The sequence below is a fragment of the Anomaloglossus baeobatrachus genome, chromosome 3 (genome assembly GCF_048569485.1).
Source record: "Anomaloglossus baeobatrachus isolate aAnoBae1 chromosome 3, aAnoBae1.hap1, whole genome shotgun sequence".
Classification (NCBI taxonomy): Eukaryota; Metazoa; Chordata; class Amphibia; order Anura; family Aromobatidae; genus Anomaloglossus; species Anomaloglossus baeobatrachus.
In genome coordinates, this window is record NC_134355.1 from 462,496,148 (window position 1) to 462,508,600 (window position 12,453).

Below are 12,453 nucleotides of genomic sequence, written 5' to 3' on the forward strand. Positions count from 1 at the left end.
GGCTCACATGAGGACTGCCCCAGGAAAGGAAGACCAAGAGTCACCTCTGCTGCAGAGGATAAGTTTATCTGAGTCACCAGCCTCAGAAATTGCAGGTTAACAGCAGCTCAGATTACAGACCAGGTCAATGCCACACAGAGTTCTAGCAGCAGACATCTCTAGAACAACTGTTAAGAAGAGACTGTGCAGCAGACCTTCATGGTAAAATAGCTGCTAGGAAACCACTGCTAAGGACAGGCAACAAGCAGAAGAGACTTGATTGCGCTAAAGAACACAAGGAATGGACATTAGACCAGTGGAAATCTGTGCTTTGGTCTGATGAGTACAAATTTGAGATCTCTGGATCCAACCACCGTGTCTTTGTGCGATGCAGAAAAGGTGAACGGATGGACTCTACATGCCTGGTTCACACCGTGAAGCATGGAGGAGGAGGTGTGATGGTGTGGGGGTGCTTTGCTGGTGACACGGTTGGGGATTTATACAAAATTGAAGGCATACTACTAGCATGGCTACCACAGCATCTTGCAGCGGCATGCTATTCCATCCGGTTTGCGTTTAGTTGGACCATCATTTATTTTTCAACAGGAGAATGACCCCAAACACACCTCCAGGCTGTGAAAGGGCTATTTGACTGAGAAGGAGAGTGATGGGGTGCTATGCCAGATGACCTGGCCTCCAGTCACCAGACCTGAACCCAATCGAGATGGTTTGGGGTGAGCTGGACCGCAGAGTGAAGGCAAAAGGGCCAACAAGTGCTAAGCATCTCTGGGAACTCCTTCAAGACTGTTGGAAAACCACTTCCGATGACTACCTCTTGAAGCTCATCAAGAGAATGCCAAGAGTGTGCAAAGCAGTAATCAAAGCAAAAGGTGGCTACTTTGAAGAACCTTGAATATAAGACATATTTTCAGTTGTTTCACAATGTTAAGTATTTCAATCCACATGTGTTAATTCATAGTTTTGATGCCTTTTGAGTCATGAAAATAAAAACTCTGAATTAGAAGGTGTGTTCAAACTATTGGTCTGTACTGTACAACAAAGAAAAAGGTATTGAAAGGTGTAGTATATGCCATTCCATACCACAGAGTAAAGAAAACAAAGTTTTGCAAATTTATTAAACAAGAAAAACTGAAATATCACGTGGTCATAAGTATTCAGACCCTTTGCTCAGCATTGAGTAGACGCACCCTTTTGAGCTAGTACAGCCATGAGTCTTCTTGGGAATGATGCAACAAGTTTTTCACACCTGGATTTGGGAATCCTCTGTCATTTTTCTTTGCAGATCCTCTTCAGTTTTGTCAGGTTGGATGGTGAACGGTGGTGGACAGCCATTTTCAGGTCTCTCCAGAGATGCTCAATTGGGTTTAGGTCAGGGCTCTGGCTGGGCCATTCAAGAATAGTCACAGAGTTGTTCTGAAGCCACTCCTTTGTTATTTTAGCTGTGTGCTTAGGGTCATTGTCTTTTTGGAAGGTGAAACTTAGGCATAGTCTGAGGTCCAGAACACTCTGGAAGGGGTTTTCTTCCAGGATATCTCTGTACTTGGCCGCATTCATCTTTCCTTCAATTGCAACCAGTCATCCTGTCTTTGCAGCTGAAAAACACCCCATAGCATGATGATGCCACCACCATGTTTCACTGTTGAGCTTGCATTGGGGAGGTGATGAGCAGTGTCTGGTTTTCTCCACACATACTGCTTAGAATTATCATTAAAAAGTTCTATATTCGTCTCATCAGACCAGAGAATCTTATTTCTCAGTCTGGGAGTCCTTCATATGTTTTTTTCCAAACTCTATGCTGGCTTTCATATGTCTTGCACTGAGGAGAGGCTTCCTTCGGGTCACCTTGCCATGAAGGCTCAACTGGTGGAGGGCTGCAGTGATAGTTGACTTTGTGCAACTTTCTCCCATCTCCCTACTGCATCTCTGGAGCATCAGCCACAGTGATCTTGGGGTTCTTCTTTACCTCTCTTACCAAGGCTCTTCTCCCACAATTGCTCAGTTTGGCTGGACGGCCAGGTCTAGGAACAGTTCTGGTGGTCCCAAACTTCTTTCGTTTAAGGATTATGGAAGCCACTGTGCTTTTAGGAACCTTGAGTACTGCAGAAATTCTTTTGTAACCTTGGCCAGATCTGTGCCTTGCCACAATTCTGTCTCTGAGCTGCTTGGGCAGTTCCTTTGACCTCATGATTCTCATTTGACATGCACTGTGAGCTGCGAGATCTTATATAGACAGGTGTGTGCCTTTCCAAATCAAGTCCTATCAGTTAACACAGCTGGACTCCAATGAGGGAGTAGAACCATCTCAAGGAGGGTCACAAGGAAATGGACAGCATGTGACTTAAATATGGGTATCTGAGAAAAGGGTCTGAATACTTATGACCATGTGATATTTCAGTCTTTCTTGTTTAATACATTTGCAAAAAATTCTACATGGTTTTTTCTGTCAAGATGGGGTGCAGAGTGTACATTACTGAGGAAAAAAATGAACTTTTTTGAATTTACCAAATGGCTATTGGCTAGCTATGGCTAGTGAAAAATTTAAAAGGCGTCTGACTGCTTTCCGTACTCACTGTACATTACGAAAAACATTACTTATCTGTTAAATAGATCTTATATTACTCTATGGACGACAGATGGCAAAGTGCGGCATCCATCACAAACTCCATTGAAACTCTATATGTGGAACTTTTCCTAGTGTATATGCAAACATCTTAAAAAATGTTGTTTTTTTCCCCTGACACTAACTATAACCTACACACATTGATATGTATTGTTATTTGGGATAAGCAAATAAAGTTGGGGGTTCATACTAGATACCTAGTGACCAGTGGTCAAATCCGAACTTCTCACAGAGGTCCATGGTCGAGTCCGGATGCTGAAGAAAAGCTTGTTGAAATCCAATCAACAAGCTTTTCATCACGGGGAAGATGCCTGAACGCTACTGGGAACAGAAGATATTAAAAAAAAAAAATACAACATTTGGTCCTACCTCCCTTTTTGATCACCAGTGAAGGTGAGGCAGGCAACTAGGGGCTGATATTATAAGGCTGGGAACAGCCATGGTTATATGGCCCTTCCCAGCCTACAAATACCAGCCCGCAGCTCCCTCACAATTGGCGCATCACATTAGATGCACCAATCCTGGGGATTTGCCTGGCTCTTCCAGGTGCGGTGGCAATCGGAGTAATATTTTTGGGGTTTGAGGTCAACTGTTAATTGACAGCTGGTATCAAGCCCAGGGGATAGCAATGGAGAGTGTCCATTAGACATTCCCATTACTAACTCAGTAAGTATAAAGAAAAAAAAAACCAAAAACACAAAAAATGTATTTTAAAATCCACTTCCCGACTCTCTCGTTTACCTATTTACTTTAAAAAAAAAAAAAAAAAGCCATGAAGATTTTGAAATAATCCACCGAATATGACAGTCCAAAACTAAAATTGTAACCAGAACCACATAAAAAAAAAGAAGAAAACAATTAAAGACATAAAAACCAGGAGACGGTCCCTCACCATTTTATTAGGTCCATGGCGATAACATAACATCCACCGATTCTGTAGTACAGCCTATGAAGCCTCGTTCTGAGAACCAAGCCTTAAGGCCGCTTTACACACTGTGATATCGCCATCGATATCGCCATCGTGAGTACCCGCCCCCATCGGTTGTGCGACACGGGCAAATCTCTGCCCGTGTCGCACAACATCGCCCGGACCCGTTACACTACCTACCTTCCCTGCGACGTCGCTGTGACCGGCGAACCGCCTCCTTTCTAAGGGGGCGGTTCGTTCAGCGTCACAGCAACGTCACAGCAGCGTCACTGAACCGCCGTCCAATAGAAGCGGAGGGACGGAGATGAGCGGGACGAACATCCCGCCCACCTCCTTCCTTCCGCATTGTGGCCGGGAGGCAGGTAAGGTGAGGTTCCTCGTTCCTGCGGTGTCACACGGAGCGATGTGTGCTGCCGCAGGAACGAGGAACAACTTCATTACTGCTGCAGTAACGATATTTGAGAATGGACCCCCATGTCGCCAATGAGCGATTTTGCACGTTTTTGCGACGATGCAAAATCGCTCATAGGTGTCACACGCAACGGCTTCGCTACAGCGGCTGGATGTGCGTCACAAAATCCGTGACCCCAACGAGATCGCTGTAGCGATCTCGTAGCGTGTAAAGCCCGCTTTAGAGGTCACTCATGCTCATTTCACGAGTGGTAACGTCAGTAACGTCACCACTCATCAGATGCCCTCTGTGCGACCCGGCGAGGTCATGTAACGTTACTGACGTCATCACCGCTCTTGCAAGAGGCAGCAGGACACCTGGAATGTCTCATGTGCAGGGGCGTTACAGACATCACCGCTTGTGAGAAATAACCAGGTGGTGACCTATGAAGCTTCATTTTCAGAACACGGCTTCATAGGTTCTACTACAGAATCGGTGAACGTCGTGGGATCGCCATGGATTACGTCAGAGCTGTGGGTTTTTTGGGGAGGGAAATAAAAGTGTTAAAAGAGGGACTCTCTTTTGAGGTCTTTCAGGTTTCCATTTTTGGAAAGTCTGATTCGGTGGATTACTTTGGAATCTTCATGGATTTGGTTTTCGTTTATTTTATAGTTCATGACCAAGTTTGCACACACTGCAGCAGGGATTTTGGCCTGCTTCTCCATACAGATCTTCTCCAGATCTGGGTAACATTGAGGTTCAGCTCCATCTAAAGAATTTCCATTGGGTTCAGATCTGAAGATTGGCTAGGCCACTCCAGGACATTGCAATGCTTCTTACGGAGCCACTCCTTAGGCTACATGCACACGCTGCGTTTTTTGTCGCGTTTTTTGGTGCAGTTTTGTTGTCAGAACTTTCTGACATCTGACTTCCCAAAGTCTATGAGAAGTCAGATTTGCTGTGCACACATTGCAGGTTTTTTTGTCAGCACTTTTTTTGACAAAAGTTTGTGAAAAAAAGAAGCAGCATGTTCATTTTTTCTTGCATTTTTGTCAACATTTGTCACCCATTGAAATCAATCCCACCATGGACAACATCTGCAAGGAGTTTGTATGTTCTCCTCGTGTTTGCGTGGGTTTCCTCCCACACTCCAAAGACATATAGATAGGGAATTTAGATTGTGAGCCCCAATCGGGACAGCATTCCTGATGTATGTAAAGCGCTGCAAAATATGTTATCGCTATATAAAAATAAAGATTTATTTTTTATAATGAGGGAATCAAAAACGCAAGGAAAAACGCATGCTATCAAATTGGTGCGTTTTGCATACGATTTACCCGTGGTTTTGTCAAAAACGCAGCACACCAACTTCGTTCCAGAATGACAAAATCAATGCTGGAGTGATTTTGGCATGTTGGGATCTCTCTCGACGCTTCATACTCCCAGATCACCGGCGCGCGCGGCTGTCACACTGCTCCCACGGCCTCTCCTTCTTTCCTACCGCTCATTAGCCTCATAATCTATTCACTACAACTGCTCATTAGGCTCATACATATTCACTCCTCTCCCATCTGTGATTGGTTGCAGTCAGATGCACCCCCATGCTGAGTGACAGCTGTCTGACTGCAACCAATCACAGCCGCCGGTGGGCCTGTCTACATAGCACAGCACAACTGAAGTGAGTCACGATATCAGTGGTGAAGGTTAGCCGCGGCAACAGTTGGAGTCCCCCACTTGTGACAGCAAATAACGCGAGTGACTGAAGTGAGCTGCACGATCAGCAGTGCAGTCATTCAGCTGGAGACCTCCACCTGTGAGCGCAAATCAGGCCGCGACTGAAGTGAGCTGCAGCTGGATGCGTCATGTGAGTGACGGCACCGTCGATCACGCGGCTCACTTCAGTAGCGGCCTGACCCTCAGAGCAGTGAACCCGTGATGTCACTGCTGCGACACGTGCAGGGGTTCACCCGAGTTCATTCTGATCGCTGAGGCTCTGTCTGCACTCACAGCTAGCAGTCATGTTCTATGACGCTTGCTGTGACAGAACAGGGTTGTAGTAGAGCCGAATTGCCATGGGCCTTGGGGGGGGGGATTACTTTGGACCTGGAGGGGTGTTCTGGGGTTAATAAAGTGGTGAAAGAGCGGGCTTTTTATTTTATTTCAAATAAAGGATTTTTTGGCTGTTTGTGGTTACTTACCGTATTTTTCGGAATATAAGACGCACCGGACTATAAGATGCACCCTGGTTTTAGAGGAGGAAAATGGGAAAATAAAACTTTAAGCAAAAAATGTGGTCATGACACACTGATATGGGGCGAGGATCTGCTGCTGACACTGTTATGGGGGTAATGTCCCCAAATTCTCTACTAAGGTACCCCATCCTGGTAATGATCCTCCTGCCTTGTATATGATCCTGCTATAAACCCCCATCCTGCTCATATTCCCCCATCCTGCTCATATACTCCCATCCTGCTCATATACCCCGATCCTATCGATATACCCCCCATCCATCCTGCTCATATTCCCCCATCCATCCTGCTTATATACTCCCATCCTGTTCATATACTCCCATCCTGTTCATATACCCCCATCCCGTTCATATACCCCCATCCTGTTCATATACCCCCATCCTGCCTGCTCATATACTCCCATCCTGCTATATACCCCCATCGTGCACATATACCATCTTGGTATATGGCCTGTATCCTATAGCACAGAGAAAAAAATAAACGTTTATACTCACCTTTTCCTCACTCCCTCCAGCACCGATCATCTTCCTCTCTGCGCCGCTGACCTGCGTGTGTTGAGCCGTTCCCGATCAGCACAGATCAGCTGACCGGCACTGACAGGAAGACATCGCGTGCTGCACGGGGACGGCTCCACACACGGGGACGGGTGAGTGTACTGATTCACTGCACCCCGCGCTGATGATGACGCGCGGGGAGCAGTGAATACAGCCGCACATGATCATTCCAGGCTGTAATTGCCAGGGGTGATCATGCGGCCAGCTCTTTGCTATGCGCGCGTCCCCGCTCGTCCTCCCGCCCACCTGTCAGCGCCGGCTTCTGCACTGAGAAATGGGCGGGAGGATAGGCGTGCATATGTAATGAGCGGGCCCACGTAGTCACGAGCAGGTGCTGCTACAGCCTGCTCGTGCCCCCGATGACCCGCAGCACCCTCATTCCCGGCCGCAGCCCTGTAGTCAGACCATAAGACGCACCCCCAACTTTCCCCCAACATTTGGGGGGGAAAAAGTGCGTCTTATGGTCCGAAAAATACGGTACTTTCACTTATAGATTAGTGATGCGGGGTGTCTCAGATGCCTGACATCACAAACCTAGGGCTTAGTGGCAGCTATGGGCTGCTATTAATCCCTTATTACCCCAATTGCCACCGCACCAGGGCAATCAGGAAGAGCTGGGTCCAGCGCCAGAATTGGCACATCTTATGGATGTGCCACTTCTGGGGCAGCTGTGGGCTGCTCTTGTTAGGCTGGACAGGGCCAAATAACTATGGCCCTTCCCACCTTAATATCAGCCCCCAGTTGTCTGCTGTACCTTGACTGGTATTAAGAAAAAAATGGGGGGGACCCCACGTCATATTTTTGTTTTTTTTAATAAATAAAATAATTAAAAATAAGTGTGAGACCCCCTCTATTTTTCATAACCAGCCAAGGTACAGCAATGACAATGTCGTCATCATCAGCGTCATCCAAGTAGCCGCCCATAATCTCGCGCCTGAGCAATAAGATCACCGGCGCTCGTGATTTGAACAGTGCTCAATCCCGTGATAGTGCCACTGGGCATGCACGAGACTAAGGAGCACTGTGGAAGATGTAGGTGGCGGTCTCATCTATGTCAATCAGCACTGGGGGATGGCGAACAGCGGCAGGAGAGAGAATAACAGACGCAATACAGCCCGCCCCCGTGGCCAGCAAAGCTCATTAGCATACCAAAAGGTAAGATTTTATAAAGTGTTTATTTAGGTCTGAAAGGGGGGCCAGTAGCAAAAGGATCCTTTCTAGAATGCAGCCCAGGAGCTGCATAAGGGGATTCTTTCAGTTTCATAGCGAAAATTCTAGTGACAGGTTCCCTTTAACTAAACATATGCGAATTAGGGTCCTATAGACTTTTCACACAAACTATCCTTTTAAAACTATTATATATTATTAAATAGATTAAAAAAAGACACAAAAATACAACATATACATAAAACATTAGTGCACAGGTTAGGGAAGGAGGGAATTTAAGATGGCACCCTACTAAATGTTCTCCCTTATGTGGACTACCTATCAGTGGAGGTTGGCAGCCTAAAGATTCGATATATATAAGAATAAGGCTGCACATCAAACTTAGATAATGGTATAATGCCTCAAGCATATGGAAAAATATTGGAATATACAATGAAAAATGCTACTTGCTAATTTGAACATGTGAATAATGAATTGCATACCTGCTATGAATATTAGGAAAAAGGAGATATTTAGCAATCGCATTGATCAATGTAACTGAGCCCCAAGGCCTCGTCAAGGCATATCTCTATATTGGGGTCCCTAGCTCTGTGACCCTAACTGTGTGTCATCTCATTGCAATTAAAAACTGCTATGGGTGGAGAGGGGTAACTAAGGACTTTCTTATATAGGAGATGGAAAAAACATGGCCGAAAGGGGCGGAGCTGTGTTCACATTCAGAAAAAAAAAAAAAACTACATATAACTGAATAGGATAACTGAAGTGAGCACTAATATATATATATTAGCAGTTTTTAATTGCAATGAGATGACACACAGTTAGGGTCACAGAGCTAGGGACCCCAATATAGAGATATGCCTTGACGAGGCCTTGGGGCTCAGTTACATTGATCAATGCGATTGCTAAATATCTCCTTTTTCCTAATATTCATAGCAGGTATGCAATTCATTATTCACATGTTCAAATTAGCAAGTAGCATTTTTCATTGTATATTCCAATATTTTTCCATATGCTTGAGGCATTATACCATTATCTAAGTTTGATGTGCAGCCTTATTCTTATATATATAGTATGTATTTTTGGCTTGCACTCATATATATATATATTAGTGCTCACTTCAGTTATCCTATTCAGTTATATAAAGATTCGATATGGCGCCCCCACTCTCCATCGACTGTCCCTTATCTGCCCTAGCTCACCCTAACAGATGTAGTGAGAAAAAGTGCTCGTGCCTAACAAAGTATAAAATGTGCTAAACAGACAAATTCAGGGACGTCGTGAATAAATGATGCTCATCATTCTGATGCCATGCATATGAGCTCCTGCCTCAGCACGACTCCCCTAAGGTTCATCAGGAGGCCGATCAAAATGTGTGCCATGTAGATGCCATGATAGATAGATGAGGGGGGACCTGATGACATTTAGGTCTCTTAAATAAAGCGTCAATTAATCCTGGCTTCACCCCCTTGTTTTTAATTAAGTACTTCCGGGTGACCCCTTACTTTATAACCCCAACATCCACCAAATTACTTATGGAATAATCCTCACGCCCTCCTACATACTCCACAAACCTAAAGCCCAATGAGACTGATAAAATATTATACAATACCCTTTATTGGCTATGTGCCGTTTTGCTTAGAACCCGGAAAAAGAACGTGTGTAATCCTCAGATCAGACACTGCTAATCAAAGTTGCCTACGGTCGTAATATGCTGGATGTGACACGTCCCGAGTAAATGCCCAGGTGCCCGCGCCCACCGACAATGGTACACATCAGCAGTGATGCGCTGGAGATGATACGTCAGATATGCAGCAGGACAAGATGCTGGATATGATGTGTATAATGCAACAATGGTCATTATGGCCAAACAGTTCAATTTTAGTTTCGCCAGGCCACAGGGGGAACCTGATGACATTTAGGTCTCTTAAATAAGACCAAAAATGTCATCAGATCCCCCCTCATCTATCTATCATGGCATCTACATGGCACACATGTTGCAGAGCTGGAATCTTTGTGAGACCTCGTGTGAATTACGCCAGACCGTAGTGTTTTGGGGGGTTAATAAAGTGGTGAAAGAGGGTGAGGTTTTTTGTATTTTATTTCAAATAAAGGATTTTTTCGGAGTTTGTGTTTATTTCTTTTCTTTTACAGATTAGTAATGGAGGTCTCAGACACCTACCACTACTAATCTAGGGCTTAGTGGCAGCTGTGGGCTCTTATTAACAATTATATGTTCCCAACTTTGTGACGCTGTCTCCTACATGCCTTGCCGCCCTTTCTCCTCGTGCTGTTTTCTAGGGCTCTTGTCCCTCTTATCCAGAGATCTGCCCGCCACTGTTAACTAATTAAATCTGTGAATCTGGGGTGCTGATCGCTTGTCATGACTGCCGTGGTCATGACATAGTTCCTGTGAACGCTGGCATTCATAGGAACACAGCAGTTGTGGTGTATTCCGAAGTGACTGGTGTATATGAGTTTCAAGTCCCCTAAGGGGACCACTAAAAACAACAGTTTATAAAAAATATCAAGATAAAATAAAAACTAAAACCAACACCACAAAAGCTCAAAACACCCCCTTTTTGTCTCATTTTCACAAATTAAATATACACACACACACACACACACACACATTTGGTATCTTTGCGCTCGTACTGACCTGGGAAATCTTATTGCCAAATCAGTTTTACCATATAGTGAACATGGTAAATAAAAAAAAAAAAAAAGGGGAATTGCACTATTTTTTGCAATTTCACTGCACTTTGTTTTTTTTCTCATTTTGCAGTACACTGTATAGTCAAATTAATGGTTTCATTCAAAAGTACAACTCATTCTGTAAAACAGAAGCCCTCATACACCTATGTTGACGGAGAAATAAATAAGTTATGGCTCTAGGAAAAAAAGCGAAAATGAAAATTGGCGGGTTGTGAAAGTGTAATACAATAATAATACAAACGGGGAACCTGATAAAAATTGTAATCCCACCCCTGGCACCCACCTTATACCTGCAGCTGGTCCATACAGCAGAGATAGGCCACCACCGTGCGGAGCTGCCGCCCCATCTACACCCCACCTACTGTCTCCTCCCCAGAATCCTATAGAATGTAAGCCCGCAAGGGCAGGGCCCTCTTCCCTCTGTACTAGTCTGTCTACTGTAACTTGTATATGTATTTTGTATGTAACCCCCTTCTCATGTACAGCATAATGGAACTAATGGTGCTCTATAGATAAATAATAATAATAATAATAATAATAGGCACAGACCTTATCTTCGGTTCTGGCCTGCAATAGGGGCACAGACCTTATGTTCGGGGGCTCGCCTGCAATAGGGGCACAGACCTTATGTTTGGGGGCTCGCCTGCAATAGGGGCACAGACCTTATGTTCGGGGGCTCGCCTGCAATAGGGGCACAGATCTTATGTTCGGGGGCTCGCCTGCAATAGGCGCACAGACCTCATGTTCGGGGGCTGGCCTGCAATAGGCACACGCCTTATGTTCGGGGGTTGGCCTGCAATAGGCGCACAGACCTCATGTTCGGGGGCCGGCCTGTAATAGGCGCACAGACCTCATGTTCGGGGCTGGCCTGTAATAGGGGCACGCCTTATGTTCGGGGGCTGGCCTGTAATTGGCGAACATCTCATACTTGTAGGCGCTCTCTCCATAATGGGGGCTGGTCTGTAATAGGCACCACCTCACACCTGTAGGCACGCACCTTATACTTGAAGCTGGCCTCCTGCAGCAGGTCCCTGAGGACGCCTTTGCCGATCTCTTTACTGGACTCGTCCGCTATGAAGTGCAGGCTGAGCACCTCGTTGCTCTCGAACTTGCCGTACCGGACCATGGAGCGCAGCGCCGCCTGGAACTTGTCCCTCAGCCCCGGGCTCCGGTCCACCTTGGTGAACATGATGAGCAGGTGGTAGTCCTGCTCCCCGCGGCTCTCCAGGTTCTTGCTCTTCCCCTCACTGAGCTTCAGCTCTGCAGAGGAAGCCGGCAGCAGCTCGGTGTCGGGGCTGGCGCTGTGCACTGCGCTGCTCTTCATCCGCCGAGTGGTGCTGGAGAAATTCTCCCTCCCAGAGCCCAGATAGTAGAAGGCAAACACCACCAGGACGGCGAGCAGCAGCAGCACTGCCTGGTAGGACCTCATCGTCACGATCCTGCCCGCCAGCTGCTCGTCACTCATCACACCGCACAGGAGCTCCTTCACACATAGCTCCACAACATCGCCGCCGCGCAACAGGGGGAAGCCATGCTGGACGTGCTGGATGATCACATGATAGAATACACTGGCAGCCAATCAGCGCAGAGCCCGCCTGCTTCCTGCCAAATCCAGCTGATATCATTGGTTAGTTTGTCAGGCGGGTGCTGGGACTGCACCTTGATGAGGCTGAGGAGATGTATTGGCGCGTCTTCCGTGGAAACGCAGCAGACACGTCCACTAGTGTCATTCACAGCAGGGGGCAACAGCAGTCCGTATGTGTGAGGGCGAAATAACACACATTTCGTATGGGTGAGGGCGATATAACACAACAGTTTCTCTGATGGTGACT

The 12,453-nt window shown here is 46.1% G+C and overlaps 1 protein-coding gene across 1 annotated transcript in view; it reads right to left on the reverse strand.

The window, feature by feature from the left end:
* The window catches only part of XXYLT1 (xyloside xylosyltransferase 1), a 337,823-nt gene extending 325,657 nt beyond the window's left edge, over window positions 1-12,166 (reverse strand). The window contains exon 1 of the mRNA XM_075340518.1: window positions 11,619-12,166. Within this exon, the coding sequence (XP_075196633.1) occupies window positions 11,619-12,086 (468 nt within the window). The 5' untranslated portion in view covers window positions 12,087-12,166. The remainder of the gene's footprint in view (window positions 1-11,618) is intronic.
* Window positions 12,167-12,453: the final 287 nt, after the last annotated feature.